The sequence below is a fragment of the Doryrhamphus excisus genome, linkage group LG3, assembly GCF_037039965.1.
Source record: "Doryrhamphus excisus strain RoL-2023G ecotype Guam linkage group LG3, RoL_Dexc_Guam_v1.1, whole genome shotgun sequence".
Classification (NCBI taxonomy): Eukaryota; Metazoa; Chordata; class Actinopteri; order Syngnathiformes; family Syngnathidae; genus Doryrhamphus; species Doryrhamphus excisus.
In genome coordinates, this window is record NC_136359.1 from 16,881,917 (window position 1) to 16,903,112 (window position 21,196).

The window sequence follows — 21,196 nt, forward strand, 5'->3', positions numbered from 1 at the left end:
CATACGTTGACATATTTATCAAACATGCGAGTCCCGGTTAGTTGTAATTTCAGAATAAAAGGCAAAACGAGGACTGTTTATTATTTTTATTATAAGAGTCAATGCTTTTATTCTGAAAACGTGTTCTTTTTCGGAAGTGTAAACTTCACCATTATATCTTTCTGGCGGCGCTGGGCTGTAACTTACGGGGTTGTAACTAACTTCCTTTTGGTATCGATCTGATTAACGATACGTTATACTTGGACATTTTTCAAGATCATTGAATGAAAAAACTGGCCATAGATTTTAAGCACACGCAAACAATATTTGTTTCAACACACTTATTTCTGAACAATATAACAACAGTTCATACAACAACAAATTCAACAAAAATAAATCACTCGTGTGTCAGTCAAAACTGATCACCACTTGTGACATAAACAAATCAAGAAAATGACAAAAGGTAAATTGCTAAATTACATCAATAATGAATAACAGCACACGCCACTGCACTATGCAAGTGACCCCTAAAACAAACAAAAATGTAATTCTTAAGGTTCATATTTTAAGGTTCAAAAAATTAATAGTTACTTTTTCGTAACTAATTACATGCAGGACGAAGTAATTGCATTGAATGACATATATTTGGGAAAGTAGCTAAAAACTAAATCTAATTATTTTGTTCCAGTAGTTTGCCTAGCACTGGCTATTTATTGCAGTGTACACAATAAGCACAATTTCATCCGATTTGTTGTAGCTTATATGTTTCGCCAGTAAGCGGCGCTACTGTTGTTATCTTCGACTTTGTTGCTATTGTCCTGTTTGCAGGTGCTGCACACACTTCCGCTTTCAGACACAGGAATTCGTAAGCAACATGACGTCACCCATCCTGCCAGCGGCGAGTGAGTAGAGTAGCCTTTCACCGTCCAGGAGGGATATTTAGTAGCTCATTCTCCAGGACAAGTCTTTGGATTTCGTGGTTGTTTCGTACGAGTCGCGAACAGTAATTAACACGGACACAGCGTTCCTTAGTATGCAACGTTTGCAATAGGTAATCGACGACGTTTCCTTGTGAATGTAAATGGAAGACACAGAAGGTGAGGAATTATTTCAGGTTAAAGATGCCGAGAAAGGATATTTTTGTAGCACAACGCTGCGCTTCGCATACGTGTTTTTTTTTTGCTTTGCAGATGTGTTTTTGAACAGACGTGATTTGTTTGTTGAAGGTACAGATGAGCATTACTGTGCGGGATGTGGAGCCAGAGTCCAGGAGCCGTTCCACATGAAGGTCCTGCAGGACACCTGGCACAGCGCCTGCTTCCAGTAAGTCTCATACAATCTCATGAGATCTCATACAATCCTTACAATCAGATTCCGAGCCGTGTGGGGGTGGCCCCAATGTTTGTAATGGATGGGCACAATGCATTCTGTTGGTCAATATGTTGCCTTTCACTGTTTTGGTGTACCGTGCAGTACCCACAAATGGCCTTGTGGATAATCCCAGAAGTTTCTCGGTTGTAGTCTAAACACGAGTGGGTTTGGACATGTCAAGCCGTTCACTGATTCTGCCGTTAATACACAATGCTCACTGCAGGATGACGTTCTGTACTTGGGCAGCTGTTTTGAGTGCAGCCTAGTCATTGAAGCCTGCAGGCAAGACTTCACTCTGCTCTATTGTTGATTAATGATTGGCAATGTGGAGCTGATGTGAGAGCTGTGGTTTTTGCAGGTCACTGCTCCACGAGGAGATACAGCATATGTGCAAGTCAGTGACCCGTGTGCACATATGCAAACATGCAAACAGAAATCCTTTCCCACTGCTCCATCAGATGAGTAAGAGATGACTGTTGCTGGACGACCACTGTCGGACAAATTAAGCCTATCACAGTTGACTATGAAAATGAGTACAGTAGAACTTTATAGATTGGAAAAAAAACATTTAGTGCCTCATATTTGTAGTCATTTTTATTCTTAAAAACGTCACATTGTGGCCCAAAATACAACACAATACATACACAAAATGTGCTTAAATATGCATGTTTGTTTTTTTTAACTAGTAGGCAGTATTCACCCACGAAACAGTTTGATTCATGAATTAATATATTTTGGAAAAATTGTGATAGAGTAAAGCTGAGAAATTTGAACCACAGTGAGGCCAGGGCAACGCATCTTACACAACATTGGATTTCAATCCTGCTGAGCTTTGCTTCTTCAAAAGCATACACAGCAGACGTTCACTGTATCCGAGTCCAAGTTCCCCATACTGCTGTGTTACTCACCTTTGATGCTCTACTCCTCCTTCTCCTCCTGCTGCTTTATAACTGACATCCTTCTTCATGATGTCATGTTTGCCTGAAACCTCTCCAGTTAAGTTATTTTTAAACGACTGGATATGATGTGTGTGTCTAAATCTTTAATGTTGGATGGAATGACAGTATTGGGACAGTAGAGGCTTTTCAGCTAATGAGTTACATGACAATGTAATTTAGCCGAAAGAAGGCACCCTCTGCGTAATGCATGTCTATTGTCCACACTCTGCCCCCTTCTGCCCCACCTCCACCTCGTATAACATTCTTACAAGCTGATGTCACTTTTGTTCCAGTCAACCTGGCAGTGTTGAGGTCTATACGTAGCAGTAACCCTCCTGCGCTGTGTCTGCATTCCTAAACAGCGATTCAGAGATGTGAGTCTGCTGTCTCAGACGTCGGCTGCGTGAAAGCCTTTGTGTTTTGTTTTCTGCAGAGGAAGCTTGACTGTTCTTTTGGTTCTCCCTGGCATATTGTTGTTATTAGCCATGCCAAGGATGTGATGTGTTTGTCTGTGTGAATTTGCTAGTTTGTTTGTGCACTGCTTCCCGTCTAGTGTTTTTGATGTAGCCTCTGGAGCAAGTATTCCTCAAAGGAGGTTCCATGAAGTTTTGGTGGAAATCCACATACTAGATAGTTAAAGAAACACAAAAAAAACATTGAAATGTTGGTTAGTCCGTCTGTCTTCACAGTCAGGGGATCTGGGTTTGAATATCTTGGTGTGGAGTACTCCGGTTTCCTCCCACATTCCAAAAACATGCATGTTAGGTTAATTGGTGACTCCAAATTGTCCATAGGTATGAATGTGTGTCGATGATAGTTTGTCTATATGTGCTATGTGATGGTGCCTCCCACCCTAAGTCGTATGTCTGTAAAAGGACACGTTTTGTTCTCACTGTCTTATCCCCTTTTCAGGATTACCGAAATCATTTCTATTTGGTATGCTGAGTCAGAGATACATAAACAATAATTGCAATATTAATTAAAAATGATAATGATAAGCTTTGGAAGCTTCTGTTAACTGACGACATTTGAGTTAATTGAAGGCACGCCTTTTAAAGCCACACCTCACACTGTTTTCTTGTTTGACATTATGGGAACATTTCAAAAAAATCAGCTCGTTATCTGAAAAAGACTTGCCATCTTTGGGTGCAATTATATCTATCAATGTACGTACTTCAGTTCTTTTATTCTTCCTCCACATTTTGTTGCCACTTTTTTCTGCAAGTGCTTAGCTGACTGATATCAAAGGTCATATGGAGCATGAACTGTATGTACCAAGCCTAAACAAATTAAATATACAAGCGTTTCCTGTGATATGAATGGAAACATAATTCCATCACTCATCATGTAATAGCGAAAAGTCATGGACAACATTTGGAATAGTCCCACACCCTGTGATAAGAACCCCACGAAAAGGTGAAACACTCCCTCCCGGAGCCCTCAAGGCCACAACGAAAGGTCATGCTACCTCCATGCCATGCTCCAAACAAAAGAATATACTCCAGCAGGAATGTGGCTTTAAGGAAATTAGGAATGTTTACTTTGCAGTGTTTGTGCAGGGAGTACCATTGTGTTGTTCACTGAAGAACCACCTGAAGGCAGTTTGTTCTAAACTCTCCTCTTGGCTTGTGGATAGAAAGGACCGTTACATGGCTTTATCCTAGGTTATAAAATACCAAATTCATGGATGATAATTATAGGGGTTTTTGTGTGGAATCTGTCGTCACCACCGAGGAGGTGTTTCCACAGCACTCCACTGAGCAGGATTTCATATTTTCATAAAAGCACAGGATTTTCTCCATCCTGTGCTTTTTGCTGAGCTCAAGGTACATGACGTGGATCATATTGTTTTCAGACCCTGCAAAATACCTCACTACAAATACTAGACCTGTCACGATATCACATTTTTTCATGAATTATGCAGCATAATAATGTGAGTACATCATATCAAAAGCAATAAAATATAATTTCTCAAGAGTATCTAACCGCATTGGAATGTCAAGAGCTTTTAAATAAATGAAACCAACAAAAAGACAAAAAAAATCATAACCAAAAACAGCAACAACAAAAAAATGTGGTGGCAAAGTAAAATGAATGTTTCTGATGACCTTCAACAGTTCTTCTTTCACTCGGATATGTAGTTCAGGAATTGCTGTTTGTGACAATTCTCCCAGACAATTCGTAGCGTCTTTCAAACATTTATAACATTTCCCAAAATGTTGTCTTTTCAACGATTTTGAAAGGTTGCATTTATTTTGCAACAGTTCGTCAGCGTGCACCATTTTGCGTTGTTTCATGTATATTTATGGTACTTTGCTGAGCTTTGCTGTCGGGACGAAAGCAGGGCTACACCTCCACACTGGGGTTGTGGCATTGACTTAGAAACATTGCTTTTGTGCCTTCATTCATATTAACGTTTGCTTGACGACTTGCTCGTAGCACTCTGTAGCGTATCCATCCACTCACTCGTAGCTCCTCCTTCATTCATTTTCTACCGCTTTTCCTCACGAGGGGGTGCTGGAGCCTATTCCAGCTGTCTTCGGGCGAGAGGCGGGGTACACCCTGGACTGGTGGCCAGCCAATCACAGGGCACATATAGACAAACAACCATTCACACTCACATTCATACCTATGGACAATTTGGAGTCGCCAATTAACCTAGCATGTTTTTGGCATGTGGGAGGAAACCGGAGTACCCGGAGAAAACCCACGCATGCACGGGGAGAACATGCAAACTCCACACAGAGATGGCCGAGGGTGGGAATTGAACCCTGGTCCTCCTAGCTGTGAGGTCTGTGCGCTAACCACTAGACCGTAACGCGCTCCTCCTTCATGTACATGAATGTCTGAATTTGATTACAGTTGCAATTCCTTGTTTTAATTCCAGTTCCTAATAATGATACCCGTTTCAAGAGCAAGCTTTGTGAAAGGTTGCTTGGTTTGAATGAGGGCACTACCCAGAATTCTTTTTGTATTAAATATCTGAACTTCTCAATTAAGTTTTTAACTACTATCTATAAATGTCATGAACTTCCTTTCTACAGGGGTACAGTGTCACAAAAGATGTTTACTTTTGAAAAGGGAAAAAAATGTGCACATATGCTGTTGTTTGTGTTGTGTGTGATGCTGCAGCCACTTAAGCATGGACAATCAAACAACTTGTAAAATATTTGTCTATGACAAGTGATTGCTCCCTCAATATTGGTGCAAGCTATTTTTTTATGACACCCTTATTTTGTTATATAAACAGGAACAGCCAACGTTCCTGTTATTTTTATTTTATATACAATCCAACCATTTCTACACCATGAAATCAGGAGGTGTTTATTCACGTTCACCCTCCTTTGCATGATACTATTGTATTGCAAATATTACACTGAGCCGATAAGCCAAACTTTTTAGATGATTATACTTTGTTGGTGCTTGTGGGGTTCTTCATTGGTGCTGCCCCAGCTTCATACACTTTTTCACACCACTGTACTGTCCAGCCGTGATCACATTACAGTAATTCTATGACTGAAGTTGATTGAAAATAGAAGCAAGTTGTCAGCGTTATAAGATGATGTCTTGGAGTATCATCTGATCTTTTCAGTGTGTGATCAAGTTTGGATAACTGCTCATAACATAAACATACAACATAAAGTAAAGCAAGAAAGGTGTCCAGACTTGTCGGTAAAATACCACAGTGATCCAAGTATCACTTTGACAGATGCGGTTGCAAATATAGAGTCGGTAGTCAGTAGAGTCAGTATCATTGGTCGATTGCCCTCTGTGCATTCTTACAATTTGCTGCAGTGCAAAAGGACTGGATTAGTTCTCCCACATTATTTGTCATAAGACACAGCCATGAAGACTTTGACTCTTCATTGTCTCTCCTTAATAGAGCAACAGACAGTAGCTCTGTCTTAAATTATGCCAAAAAGGACTCAGATATCGACAGTCGGTGCCAACATCAACAAAGCTGGATCAGCTCCACCTGGGTCCAGATGCATGAGGCTCAACTGAAGGCTGCTGCCAGGAAAGGTCCACTTCAAGGGAAAGAAGGAAAGATGCCGAAAAACACCATCACTTCTAAATCTGATTCATCATGTCACACTGCATACTTGGAATGGTTGCACAGGATTAGGATTAGCAAGTACAAAGTCAAGAGAGCAGTTTGCAAACACCCAGGGTACATTACGTACAAAAACAGTGGAAGGGATAGTGCTTTAAACACATGTGGAAATAAAAAGTTTGAAGGACCCTTTGAGGACATCCCAAGTCTAAACAGCTTCAAAATGCAGTAAGATAATCAAAGCACTCTGTCCTTGATTATACTCTGGCAGCCAAAACTGCTGGCCAGTTTTGCATAACCAGTAAAGCTTGTTCAAGGAACAGTCATAGTCTGCAGGTGCTTCCCAGTCTACTGGTAACTTGAGCCTCTTCACGTTAAACATTTTGTCCCAATGTTTTGTCCATGAATGTCCACATAAATCACATTTCCAGGTGACAGCTGGGCACCATGAAGAAACTGTAATTTTACCTCATTTGCTTTGTTTCTACATCTGTTATTAATTGCTTTAACTACTTGATAGACGAGATCACAACTGCAGTAGTGCTGTTTTAACAGGACTGGATTTATCCTGGATTAAAAAAAGATTTACACCTTTGACCGAAAGGCTAGTGTGGTGACCCAGATAAGGAAGTGCTCTGTAAACAACCCGTTTGTTTCACTGACCCCAGTGACCTAAAATCCGGAGTCTCCTTTAACAACTGATCCCATATTAGCTTGCACGCAATTAAACATTAGTTGATCATATGGCAATGGACACGTGACGCAAGGAAGGGACAGACGACTTGATGGCGCAGAACAGTACGGGACAACTTTATGTTGAGCTCAGATCATAACATACACACAATGTATTATGACGATTCTGACTTGCAGACAGCACTTATACGTTCCATAGAACAGGTGGATGTCAACTTGAGTAACAACCAACTATTTTTAGCAAGGAGAAGACTTATACATGTTTAAGATGTTTAATATATATGTTAAGGCATGTATGTTCAACTTGGGGCCACAGAGTCAGGAGCTCGGGAAGACCTGGGTTTGAATCTCTGTTTTGGCAGAAGAAGATGGATGGATGGATGTTCAACTTGGGAGCTGTACTTGTATCTGTAGCTTTTCCTGGCACTGAGAAATTGAGTGATATCATTAGTGCTGGTTGACGTTCTAACATTTAATCAACCAACAGAGTCCTACGGTAGCAACACTGCAGCAGCTTCTTACACCGCCACACTTGTGTCTCATGAACTAGTTTGCTGACTTAGACTTACTGGACATCTATCTATTTTACGGGGCCAACAATCTGACCCAACCTGTTTTTGTCCTCCCAGGTGCTCAGTGTGCTGTGACCACCTGACTAACTGGTATTATGAGAAGGATGGCAAGCTGTACTGCCGCAAACACTACTGGGAGAAGTTTGGAGAGCTGTGTCACGGTTGTTCTCTGCTTATGACCGGACCTGCCATGGTAAGCCTGCTACACATCTTTAAGCATTTGAATAAACGTAATAACACATATAGTAACACAGTGGAAATGTGGTTGGCATGTTTGCCTCACAGCCAAGTGATCCTGGGTTGGAATCTGGCTCGGGCATGTGTGTGGAACTTGTATCTTCACCCACACTAAATCAGTGGTTTCAAACTCGCAGCCCATTTGTAACCTGCCGAATTGTATGTTTTGGCCCGTGAAATTACATCAATAAGTATTGTAATTGCAACCCACGCCATCCGGGCAACGCAAAATGACAGCACAACGTGTAACCAGTAAGTAACCACACATACTGTAGGCTAACTACTACTATAGAGAATAATAAATAACTATCTTAACTCTAAACATGGAATATAGCCGCACTGGGATGCTCCGGTCGATCGGCCACAGATTAGTATCGGCCGATATCAGCGAAAAAGGACGGTATCGACATCGGCCGACACTTGCTTTAAAACGTAGATCCCCTCCGCTGATCCCCTCCGCCAATCATCTCGACCCCCGCTACAGCATTCAGAACAAGCATGTCTGCCGTGTGTCAGACTTCCAGTCTTTGTGAGAGTGATACTAGTTCTGCACCCTGCGAAACGTGCCTCAAAAATGTCTCACTCGGGTGCTGCTTTGAAAATTGAAAAGCTGCGTCGGACTCCGGATGATGTGTGACACACGATGAGTGTGACGAGTGAGTGTTTGCACCACGTTTGAAACAGCCATTGTATCACATTGATATTGGATCTCATTCCCGGGCACAGAAGAGGGAGTCGGCTGCATCTACACTTCAGAAGGCAACGGATACCTGCTTTTCATTCAGGTTTTCAATGAATATGAGAAGACTAGAAATAAATGCATTGTGACATACAAAATGTGAGTTGTGATATAATATAGCTAGTAATACATTTAAACATTTACACTGTACATATGTATGTGATCGGTGTTGGTATCTGTATCAGACGATTTCACTCATGGATTATCAGAATCGTCAGCATAAAATCCTGATTGGAATATCCCTACATTCCTGAAATTGAGTTTGAGACCCCTGCTCTAAAGTGTGTACAGTTAACAATGTCAGTATAAATAGTGTTTTTTTAATATGTTCTCTTGTTCTTGATGCCTGTACATTTCTGTAAGAAACATATAATATTAATGTCCTGTATAAAATGAGTGGACATGTCTTAAATACAGGGCATGGCATCAGACGATGTAGACCAAGTGCCCTTGACATTTGCCAACCACACCCCAAATCACACCCAGCTTTTGCATCCATTTCACTGAAAGCAGGATCATCATTTGCCTAGCTAGGTGAAAGTAAGCTTAAAAAGTCTAAAAGAAGATGCAATATAAAGTTACAAAATGGAAACCTGGCAGTCAGGGAACCTTGCCTGTTTTAGGGTATTAAAGGCAGTTGGCTTGGCTGCAAGTTTATTTAACATTAAATTTCATTCCTAATAACAAACCAAATTTAATCAGATTAGTTTGCATTAGTTGTGTGGTCAATAGCAAGTCTTTTTGCTTTTTATGCTGGTTATTTATGTGTTACAGTGTAAAAGTCCAAGTGTGTCGAGACCAATGTACTGGCCTCCACACTCCGTTTTGCCACCATCAAACAAGTGCCAACAATTTCCCCCTCTAATTAGATGATACCAGAACGCCCACAGAGCGTGTCAAAGTACTCAGTGTTCCCGTTTCTCCCTTCTACTTCGGATGAATGCTAACATGCATTTAAAAGCAGGAGAGTGTGTGATTTTCCTGGTGATTACGTTTACAGACGGGTGATACATGGGTTGGAGCCGAACATGCTGGCCGTCCACCCAATTTACAAACCAGTCTTCCCCCTTTGAGGCCTCATTCTGCACCAAAAGGTCTCCTTAGTTGACCTACTCAAGTACACAAAGGAGCTAGTTTGGGGGCCCACATCACATTCAGTACCCTACATTGAAGTGGCAGGGTTGATTGAACCACAGGCAGCATGTCATCGACTTATAACATTGCTGTTTTTTTTTGTTTTTTTTACTGCTTGCAAGATATCCAAACAAAGTTAACAGACTATGTTTAATACTATGTTTCGTTATTAGAGGACTGTTAATTTATTCATTCATTCTTTCGATTTATACTGCTTATCCTGTTGATGGTCATGGGTAAACTGGAGCCTATCCCAGCTGACTTTGAGTGAGAGGCGGCGTACACCCCGGACTGGGTGCGAGTTAGTGACAGGGTACATATAGACAAACAATTATCCACACTCTCATTCACACCTATGGATGATTTAGAGCAGGGGTCTCAAACTCAATTTACTTGGGGCCACTGGAGCTAGGGTCTGGGTGAGATTGGGCGACATCAGGTTTTCCAAAATAAAAAAGAACAGAAAAATATACAAACTTTTTCAGTGCTTTGGTTCCGATTTTGTACAATAAAAGCGCTGATAAAACATTCCACTGTTCTCAAATATCTTCATTTTTATTTTTCTGCACGAAATAAGATGAAAAATAAATAAACAAATAAAGAACATCAATCAGTAATAAATAAATATAATAATAATAATAAAACAGCAAATAATAAAAACTTAAGAAACCACATATAGTTGGTGGGTAGACAAATTATGTTTTTCAGATTAAAATTAACAAAGCATTATTAGAGCCCTGTAGACATGACAAAACACGACTATAGTCACATTTATACTTTTTTTATTTACAACATATTGTGCAACTGCAGGGTCTTGAGACACATGCTAACTTGCAAACTAGAGATCTAACAACCTAAACGGTAGCCTCCAAGTTATTTCCTTTAAACTTAAAAAAGCCAAAAACTCACCACTTCCACATGGATAGGGAGGATAACTATTGACTGTTATTTAACCGTTAACATGAACATTAATCAAACGTAATATTTTTTTCTGGGTACATGATACCATACAGCATCCATATCAAACTTGCGCAGGCAGCACTAACATTAAACTTTCATATCAAGGCGGGGGCCTCAAACTAGTGTCCTGCGGGCCACATTTGGCCCACGGGCCGCGTGTTTGAGACCCCTGATTTAGGAATCCAATTAACCTAACATGCATTACTTTTATGTTAGAAAACCTGGGGAGAACATGCAAGCTCCACACAGCTACACATCCTGCTGCTGTGTTTGTTCACTTAGTTGGTCTTGATTACGAGTAGGGGGAGGCTTTATTTATGTGCAGGTATTTATTTCCTATATAATTATCCTCACAAGATTGCATGTACTAGATTGCATTCTTTGTCATGTCTGGAATAAATCTGTTTTTTTAATTATTCCAGAGGCAATGGAGGCTCAGCAAGGCCATATTTGAGGAAATGGTGTGGATGAATTAGTGTGTTTAACACAGTGGTTCTCAGTTATTTTTTGTCATGGTTCCCGTATATCTATTTATTTATCTGTACTATACAGACTGAACTGATTGAACAACAGAAACCAGATAAATGCAACAAAATGGAGAACAGTGAAGCATACAGTGAAGCGTATTCATGAGTCAAAGTACATGTTGAGAACATACATGTTGGCAGGTCTGCACTAATAAGTCCTCCTCGCCTCTCACCATGTCCACACCACTATTTCAGATGCACTGGATTAAGATATTAGAATATGTATTTAAATGAAGAATTGAAACATGAAATTAATTCCCAATATATCATGTTTTTTCCATTTCGGATCATCGTGCTGCTTCAACTGAAAGACTGTCTGTCTTTGTTTGCCTTGCTGTATATAAGCCCAAGGCAGGCTGTTAGAGTAGTGAGTTACAGACGTGTTGGATGTCACTAAAGTAGAGTTACGCTGACATCATTGTCATCTCTCCGCTCAGCGAGGAGTCGTTTCCCTGTGCTGACCCACAGCTGCTCTCACTACTGTAGTTTGGAGGAATTGTTGAGTCCTTTTTACGATGAACAAAAGCCATTCAGCTCCACCAAATGAGTTTTTACAATTTAATTTTATTAAAGGCTTTATTAAAGGTCCAAGTGACTGTCCATGATCCTATTATCGAGGATTAAATGATGCCTTGGACATCCCCTAAGCAAATTTGAGTTGTTTTCAATAGTTTGACCCAACTTCTTTCTGCACACATGGTTGATTAAGAAATTAAAAACTACTCTGCATCCGTTATCTTCAAAAACATGTTGCTATCTGAAACATATTGATTATATATATATATATATTTCCCTTTGTTAAACGCAAGTAGAGTGTTTTATCCATCCATCCATTTTCTGAGCCGCTTGTCCTCACTGACCCAGAGAATTGTCTTTTTAGTACAGTTAAACGTGACTTTTTTTTTCCTGCCGCCTTGTTTCTGTATTTTTCTTTTTAACTGGATGCAGGTGTAGACTTTCCACTGAACCTCTCATAACGTGACAGCTTAGCAACCCCCTTTTCACAATCACACATGAAAGCAGTACTTTTAAAAGTGCGCAGCTCTGTGACGAACATCTTTTGGAAGTGAACCCTGGACAGACACATTAGCTCATCTCGCATGAGAGCAAATGGAACACCGTGTATGCTAAAACATATCAGAGTAAACAAGTGGGAGCAAGTCACTGATGGCTTTCACGAGGGTTGAAATGTAGACAGAGCGTGGAGGTGACATCATTGCAGATTCCAGACAGGCTGAGACTGAAGCAGGTGTTGCTCCTGTGTCAGCAGCGGGGTGTGTGTGTGTGGGGGGGGGGGCATGCAGAGTAACACGCAAGGAAGAACCCTCCTCTGTCAGGGATAAAAAAACAACAACACTGAACTCCAAAACATTACGTTTGTGGTTCCAGGTGGCCGGAGAACACAAGTATCACCCCGAGTGCTTTGTGTGTCTCAGTTGCAAGGTGGTGATTGAGGACAGGGATACTTACGCCTTAGTGGAGCGCTCCAAACTCTACTGGTAAGTCACACGAATGCACAGTTGCGCTGCATCATACTGAGCGGGGTTTCTAATATTTGGTTTGTTGGCTCGATGAAGGGGGCCGAATATTAGAAGCTCATCTAGACATGATGCAGTCCAGCACGCCGCCATCATTACACTGTTGCACAGTTTTAATACTTTTTTTCCAGACTAGTCCATACCCCAATTTTGTTTTTACACGTGCAAATTGCATATTATTGTACCAAGGGTTCCTAAGCAAGTATGGAAAAGTATACAGGTGGAATTTTATAGATTTCTGGAAATGTATGGAAAATGGAAAATCAAATATGAGACCACTGCTGTGTTTTCTAAAGGATACCTAGAACCCTATTATCAGCCCTATCAGAGATTATTTAAAAGGAAAAAACATGTTTTTCTAAGGCACTTGCAAGGCACCTAAAATGTTGATGTGAGAGCACACAGTAGGCGATTCTTCCCAGGAACTATTCGGGGAAGATTGACAAGTTGAATAGCCGGGCCTCTGCTCTTGTTCTTTTATGTCCTGCCCAGATGTTATCAAGTTTTGGTGCTGCTTCAGTAGACAGGTGATGGCCACACACATTCAGAACACATAACGGACAAACTTAAAAAGTCCAAATAGAGCAGCCTAGAACAGTAAGGTCAATTCCTTTACTTTACTTGGATTTGACATCAAAATGATGAATGCTTGAGAGTAACATTTCAGCTTTTATTTCCAGGTAATTACATTTGGATCAGATACAAAACTTAGATGATAGCACCTTTTGTTTGACCCCACCTCGTTTTGCATGTGAGCAAAAGTGTTAGAACATGTGACTGAGAGGTGTGTTTTGATACCACTAAATGTCGAGGATAGGTTTGGTTTGGCCTGTGTATACTGTATTTAGAGGTGAAAACGACATGAAAACCAGAGAGCTGTCTATGGGTGAAAAACAAGCAACTGTGAATTTGAGAGAAGATGGACAATCATTCCGAAGCATTGCACAAATATTAGTCTACAACTAATCTACAACTATTCGGAATATCCTGAACAAGAAGGAAATCAGGCATCCAACAGGTAGACCAAGGAAAACTTCAGCAGTTGACTACACCAGAAGATGCAAACCACGAATAGGAAGAACATACTAGAATTAAACTTGGGACATCTCCAACATGAGCGCCGTCTCTGTAAACAAAATAAGGGTGTAAAAAATATCTTACATATACAGTTCGAAAATGTGACAAGTTGAAGTTTGTTGAGGTGGGGAGTTCTTGAAGGATTTGTGCATTGCAAAAACATAGATTTTCTTTCTATTTGTGTTGTATTGAATATTTTTTCACGTATTTTTTTAAGTAAGCTTTTATGGTGCCCAGTGTGTCATTCAAGCCAGGACCGCCACTCCATTTAAGGTCCTTATGACCCAAGCCTAATTCCTCATCTTTTTTGTGTGAATAGATTCACTTCAAAGGCTGATAATACCCATCATTAGTAATTTTCCAATTCTCCTTAAATGCCTTTCCCTTGAGAGCGTCATCATAAACTAAGCGTGTTGACACACGTAACCACTGAACCTTCTGCTTTTTGTATGCAGTGGGAAGTGCTACAAGCAGGTGATCCTCACACCCATGTTAGAAAAGCGCTCACATGACTCCATCCTGGACTCCCTCCCCCACACAGTGACACTCATCTCTATGCCCTCTGCGGCCAACGGCAAGAGGGGCTTCTCCGTCTCTGTGCTGAGGGATGTCAACGGATCAGCAAGTGTCCAAGTCAAAGAGTGAGTGGCTCATAGATTTTACCTTTCACTGGCTGATCTGATCTGCCTTGCCGAGCATCATTTTTCATATTGCATTGCCCTTAAATGATCATTAGCATGTGCTATGTTATGCTAATGTAGTGGTGTTGTGTTACCACCAGGGTCAGAGGGATGCTCATTAGTCCAGAGGTGCGCAATGCCATTCACGTTGGAGACAGGATCCTGGAGATCAATGGACTTCCTGTGGGGACGCTGCTGGAGGAAGAGGTAATAATAAGAATACAATTCTAAAAAAACTCAAGGACACTGCACAAGATACAGACAAACAAAGGATAAGTAAGCTCTGCTCCCCATGGTGCTGAGCCAGGCAGAAGGCACAGTGAGGTAGATGCAAGAGGAGAATATGTCGATGTGGGGGAGGTCAGTCAGAGGTTATGTATGGCCTTGAAGGTCCGTGACCGGGAGCCAGTGAGCGGACATTGGTCCCATTTCATATCTCACAATGCAAAACCTGCCTGAGGACATGAACTAATGTCCAATTAGTGCTGTCATTAATGCCACGTCAGTTCCCAAAGTTGTTTTTGTGCATCAGCAGCACGTGGGAATTTTGCCATTCTTAACATGCCTTCTTCTTGAATGCATTCTTGAGCAGGGAGAGGATGCAATGAGCAATAATAGCATTCTTTTCATTATAAGGTAACTTTCCTCTCAATGACAAGACTCTTACTTTACTCAGCAGGCATTTACAGTACAGTTGTCCCACGCCACATTGCACTTCAAATTTTCAATTTCAATTTCACTTTATCACAGTTATTCAAAAATATGTCAGGCTGTTCGGGGTTGAATACTGCCTATTACTACTCCAGAAGATTTCATATTGAAGCAAAGTTTATTCACTTTTTTTCCTAAATTCCTAAAACCCACCTCTTTAAATCTGTTTTTAATGTCTAACTTTTTATACCTGACTGCTGTGCCCCGCCCCACTTTCACTCATGTTTTAACTGTGTGTAAATGAATGAATGCTGTATTTTAACGTATCTTTTACTCTGTTTAGTTGTTTTTATTCAACTCCATTGTCTGTAAAGTGTCTGATTAATTTGAAAATAAATTATATTATTATTATTATTAAATTAAACATTTTCAAGCATACAAATGGGTAAATTAACTAAAATACAAATAAAAGGCATTGAGATGATGTGATGCTGTGTAGCATTCAGCTGTTGTGGCCGTAACCCACACCAAGCTAAAACTGCACTCCGAACCCCTGACATCACTTCCTGTCCCCCACCCACTCACCTCCCCTTGCAGCAAAACACATTCACATCAACACACTTGAGCAACAGACTTATTTATGTATTTTTTGTTATTATTGCTACTATATTGGGTAATATACAGTACACACCTGTGCAACCCAATGAGATTCAATACAGAAAATGGTCTTCCATTGGTCAAATGTCAAATGTGTTTTGAAGGTGGACGACCTCATCCATCGCACCAGTCAGACACTACAGCTGCTTATAGAATATGACCCAGTCAGGCATCGTCTGGACCGGCTCAGGCTGGGATCACCCAGGAACATCCTGGGAGCGCCAGCATCTTCCCGCATGCGCTTGTCCTCACCAACAAACGCAGTCCTGGAGAGAACTGAAGCGGATAACGGCACACTGAAGAGGAGGTCTTTGAGGTTTGCACTAGCCAAGACACGTTGCAGCTTGTTATATGTGTACACTGTATGTATGTCAGTGACCATATTGTCTGTTTCAGGCGCAGCAACAGCATATGTAAATCACCTGGGCCCAATTCCCCCAAAGAGCATCTTTTTACAACCCGAGACATTGGACGCTCTGAATCTTTGAGGTCCTCCAGTAGCTGCTCTCATCGCATCTTCAGGCCGTGTGACCTCATCCACGGCGAGGTTTTGGGAAAAGGTTTCTTTGGGCAGGCCATCAAGGTCTGGTCTCGTTCTCGTTGTCTTTATGGATGACAGCATGCAGACGCCATGATGTAACCAGCTTGTGTTTGGCTCACAGGTGACTCATAAAGCAACAGGAGAAGTGATGGTGATGAAGGAGCTGATTCGCTGCGATGAGGAGACCCAGAAAACTTTCCTCAAGGAGGTAATCAGTTGCAGGAGGCCTGCGCTTCCTGCGTCATTTATTCTACAGCAGAAACACGTACCAACAGTGATCAGTTCCTTTCTGGCTGTGTGTTGATACCTTTCTTCCCAGTCTTGTTCAACACATTGATCCTTGTATTTAAGATTTATTTTGTCACAAATTACTGATCTGATTTTTCTTCCCAATATTTAGGTGAAAGTAATGCGCTGCCTTGACCATCCTCACGTCCTCAAGTTCATCGGTGTTCTCTACAAGGACAAAAGGCTCAATTTGATCACAGAGTTCATCGAAGGAGGAACCCTCAAGGACTTCATCAGGGACACTGTGAGTTCTAAGTTCCTTTTCCACAAACATATGACAGAGAATGGCTAAGTACGACCTCTTGGGTTTGGACTGACCTGACGTAAACGCAAAACTGTTCTGAAGTTGAATGGAGGCCAGCTGGAATGACCAAGAAAGTGTTGCCAGGTTGTCTCTCCTTGTCCCACAGCTGGCTGATGTTTAAGAGCTGACTAGTTATAATATAAATGTAACAGTAAAAAGCACAATTCCTTATTCATTCATTCATTTTCTACCGCTTATCCTCACGAGGGTCGCGGGGGTGCTGGAGCCTATCCCAGCTGTCTTTGGGCGAGGGGCGGAATATACCCTGGACTGGTTGCCAGCCAATCACAGGGCACATATAGACAGACAACCATTCACACTCACATTCATACCTATGGACAATTTGGAGTCACCAATTAACCTAGCATGTTTTTGGAATGTGGGAGGAAACCGGAGTACCCGGAGAAAACCCACGCATGCACGGGGAGAACATGCAAACTCCACACAGACCTGCATGCTAACCACTTTATCACTGTGCAGCCTCTATTCCTTATTTATACATGAAATATTTTCATAGTTTCTTAGAAAATCTGTTTATGACCTTCTAAATATATATTTTTTTACATTATTAAAGCCTTCTAGACATTAGATAACAAACCTATAGTCACCTTTACACCTGTATTAGCCAACATGGTAAACAAAATAAGAGTAAATAAGACATAAATAAGCCTTGTGCTTATAAATGTGTTCTCTAGTGGAGCTGAGTGGCGGACAGGAAGTGACGTTGGGTTCCGTATTGCTTAGAATGAGTTACTGCTTGTAAACCATGATAGTATGAAGCCGTAAAATCGGAACCACGAAGTGCTGAGGGATGACTGTATTCATAATTTCTGCTGGTCTCCTGCTTTGTCTTAACAGGATCCATTTCCGTGGGAGCAAAGGGTGAGCTTTGCAAAGAGCATCGCTTCTGGCATGGTGAGTTGGTTGCTAGCACGGGCTGCTAGTATTTGCAGGCAGTAATCGTGATGTAAATATACCATTTCACACATTAATATGCACCTATGAAGATAACAAAGGCTTTTGTGACCATCAAACCCATACTCACTTGAACACATCCGGTATTTATGAAGGAAAAAGCAGATGATGTCAGGATGTAAACATTCCCTTTCTTTCAGACCTACCTTCATTCGATGAGCATCATACACAGAGACCTCAACTCTCACAATTGCCTGGTTAAACTGGTAAATGTTGAAGCAGCCTCAGTGGTGAACACATCTATTTGACATATGAGGCGTAGTGACCCGTTGGGTGTCATCTTTCAACAGGACAACACCGTGGTGGTTGCAGACTTTGGACTCTCCCGACTCATTGTCGAAGAGAAAGTGAAACCTGCCCCTGAAAAGAACTCCACGAAGAAAAGGGCGTTCCGACGTATTGACCGTAAAAAAAGGTACACCGTGGTTGGAAACCCCTACTGGATGGCACCAGAGATGCTCAACGGTGAGTTGTGGAACAGACTACTGACTTGGACTCAGGTGAACATGAGGAGGTTACTTAGTCCTGTGTTTGATTGGGTTGTAGGAAAGCGCTATGATGAGAAGGTGGACATTTTCTCATATGGAATTGTTCTTTGTGAGGTAAGAACGTCACATCATTTTGAGCTTAAATCCGAAATCTTTTCATGGACCTTGTTGTCTTGTGATCCAGATCATTGGGAAGGTCTATGCAGACCCAGAATGCCTCCCGAGGACTCTGGACTTTGGTCTGAATGTGGGCAAGTTTGTGGAGAAGTTCCTCCCTGAAGACTGTCCACCAGCGTTCTTTCCACTGGCTGTGGCATGTTGTGACCTCACACCAGACAACCGGTGAGTTCCTCTTGTTCTTCTCAAACTGTGGAGAAGATGTGCGGCTTTTATTTAACTTGCTGTTCGGAGGGGGACACTAAAACCATCTAACGTTTACAAATGAAGAATCCTACAGGGACAAGAATCCTACAGGGACACGTAGGATTCTTTAAGAAGAACAGAAGGTGTGCAAATGTACATTTCACCTCTAACCCCCGTGTCCTCTCTTTGCTCAGTCCACCCTTCCAGAAGCTGGAGGACTGCTTCAAGGCTCTGTCCCTCAACCAGGAGCTGGGCATCCCACTCCCAGCTGAACTGGATGAACTTCACCAGAGCCTGAGTCGACTCCACTGGCCCAAAGACAGTTCCTTCCCAGTGCCAAGTGCAGATGAGCCACAACCCCACAAAGAGGTCTCTCAGGACTGTTCCAGCATGTCAGACAACGGCACTTAGGACCCGCCCTCCTTTTGACCCATGTAACCCTCTGACCTGCTGCACTATAATAACAGGGGTGGTGAAAGAGGAAAACTGTGATCATATGAGGACCAAGAAACACCTGATGGACTGTTCTAGATTTGTGGACACGGAGGAGCCATTCCAGTTGTTACCTTGTATTCCACACTCACACAGGCGTTGTACTCATGTTTACTGTACAGAAAGACAATTAGCAGCTTTCTGTGGTCTGGTTGCATCTTTACACTATTCTGCGAGTCAGGGTGTGAGAACACTTTGTTTTTCTCCTGCTGGTGGAATGCACGGCTCCATGTTTGCCCAGCAGAGGGATCCTTCCACCGACGTCAGCACGGCTGACATGTCTAAGTCAACAGAAGACAGGCTAGCTCAAAGCAGCTTATTTACCCTGAAATACTCGTGTTGTCATTTCACTCCTCATCCAAGTTACATGCGTGTTTCTCGACTTTGTAGATTTTTGCACTTTGACTTTTTCTAGCTATCTTTCAGAGTTTTGCAAAACTGACACCTCGGTCATATTTCCCATTTCCCCCCACCCCTTTTTAAAACATTACCACACCATGACCTTAAAACGTGTACAGAAGAACTGGATTTGTTGTATATTCTTTTCATTTATTCAAATGTCAATACTGTACAGAAGTGGCTTTTTTGTAATGTGGGGACTTTTCGATTTACATTTCATATACAGTGGGTGTTGATTTGCCTTTTTTTCTTTTTTTTTTTTAGCAGCGTCATGTAAGGTACTGACCACCAACTGTAACCACTGCTATTTAATAATCAATAGCGTCTCATGAATAAACCTTTATCTTTGGGATCAGTGGCAGTTCTGGCTTGAATGACGCACAGGAAACATGTTGATGGAAAGGTTTTATTTTTAAGCAGTTACTGTTGTAATTAGCTTTTTAACCATATAATTAACATGAGGGTTGAGGCACAGCTGTGAAGGGAGACCCCCATTACTCTGGTTTGGTTTGGTCACGTGGTGGACATTTGATGACATCTGAGCAGTATGGGAGCACGAGTTTCCTGCCTGTAGAGGGCGCTAAAACACTTATTTTTCAAATAAATTCTTCAGCAAACTCGAAAATAATTGTATGCATGTGGATAGTTACAATTACAGTACATGTCCATTACAATGACTATTTTCATAATTTGCAAAACAACGTGTTTAACTTCAGCATTGACGATTGTGCTTTAAATCAGGCAATGTGTATTTTCACACGGTGAATGAAAGCGTCACGACTTTAGACTCACTTGTAGCTGTAAATTCTTATACATTTCTTAGAATGTGTATTTTTTAGTCTAGTCAAAACATACTTCATGTTTGAATATTTGTTGATGAATGTTTATTCTTGCCCTCTTTTGTTTTACAAAACGAACCCAACGTAGCCCTTGTAGTTCTTAAGAACAGCCAAGAGAGGGTGCCAAAGAGCCCCATGTCAGATCCACTCTATTCTCTATGGGTTTAGAGTAATACAATTAAACGTGTTTTCGTTTCCATGTCTGATTTTATTTCAGTCTCACTGAAAAACATCTTACATGAACAAGCACTGAATACAAATGTATTTTGTATGAGTATGTGAAAAAATAAGCACACACAAAACAGTCGAACAGCAGTATTGAAAGACTCCAGTGACGTGCATCCAAAAATCAAGTGGTGTGTTGCAAAATCATGTGGCGTGAAGCTGAACGTGGCAGCCGACAGGCTCCATGGATGCAAACACTAACGGACTATATGTTCGCGCATTCATGTTTCACACCAGCTGCATACAAGCTAGAATAAGTCAAATGTGTGTGTGTGTGTGTAACGTCAGCACCAGCCTCCTTCATGCTCCGACAAAAGCAGGACTTCCTGTTCCGCCGGCGCCTGCTGTGCTGCTGCAGCAGTGTTATATCATCCTGAGGACTAACTACTGCCTCTCATGCTTTCCTGAGAGAAACACATTTCCTGTCACTCCTTAACCCGTGGAACTAAAAGGACCTCTCTCTTTGACTCTTGTC

The 21,196-nt window shown here is 41.5% G+C and overlaps 1 protein-coding gene across 3 annotated transcripts; it reads left to right on the forward strand.

The window, feature by feature from the left end:
- The first annotated feature begins 828 nt into the window (after positions 1 to 828).
- limk2 (LIM domain kinase 2) lies at positions 829 to 21,159 on the forward strand. 3 transcript variants are annotated; one of them, XM_058069854.2, is made up of 16 exons: positions 829 to 1,076; positions 1,212 to 1,302; positions 7,665 to 7,800; positions 12,594 to 12,703; positions 14,275 to 14,460; positions 14,601 to 14,706; positions 15,912 to 16,123; positions 16,204 to 16,390; positions 16,470 to 16,556; positions 16,749 to 16,880; positions 17,799 to 17,855; positions 18,056 to 18,121; positions 18,206 to 18,380; positions 18,462 to 18,517; positions 18,588 to 18,745; positions 18,961 to 21,158. In XM_058069854.2, the coding sequence occupies exons 1-16, from the start codon at positions 1,061 to 1,063 to the stop codon at positions 19,175 to 19,177; spliced, it is 1,992 nt and encodes a 663-aa protein (XP_057925837.2). In that variant the 5' UTR covers positions 829 to 1,060; the 3' UTR covers positions 19,178 to 21,158. The 3 variants fall into 3 exon arrangements, with proteins under 3 accessions (XP_057925837.2, XP_057925836.2, XP_057925834.2); XM_058069853.2 differs by having other exon boundaries at positions 1,206 to 1,302; positions 18,961 to 21,157; XM_058069851.2 differs by having other exon boundaries at positions 839 to 881; positions 1,206 to 1,302; positions 18,961 to 21,159.
- Positions 21,160 to 21,196: the final 37 nt, after the last annotated feature.

What these genes read in the sequence shown, in the direction of transcription:
- limk2 (XM_058069851.2), top strand. Translation starts at nt 854, where the DNA reads ATGACGTCACCCATCCTGCCAGCGGCGA. An exon ending in AGAAAACTTTCCTCAAGGAG is followed by an intron (nt 16,557 to 16,748) that starts GTAATCAGTTGC and finishes CCCAATATTTAG; the next exon opens with GTGAAAGTAATGCGCTGCCT. An exon ending in AGGACTTCATCAGGGACACT is followed by an intron (nt 16,881 to 17,798) that starts GTGAGTTCTAAG and finishes TTGTCTTAACAG; the next exon opens with GATCCATTTCCGTGGGAGCA.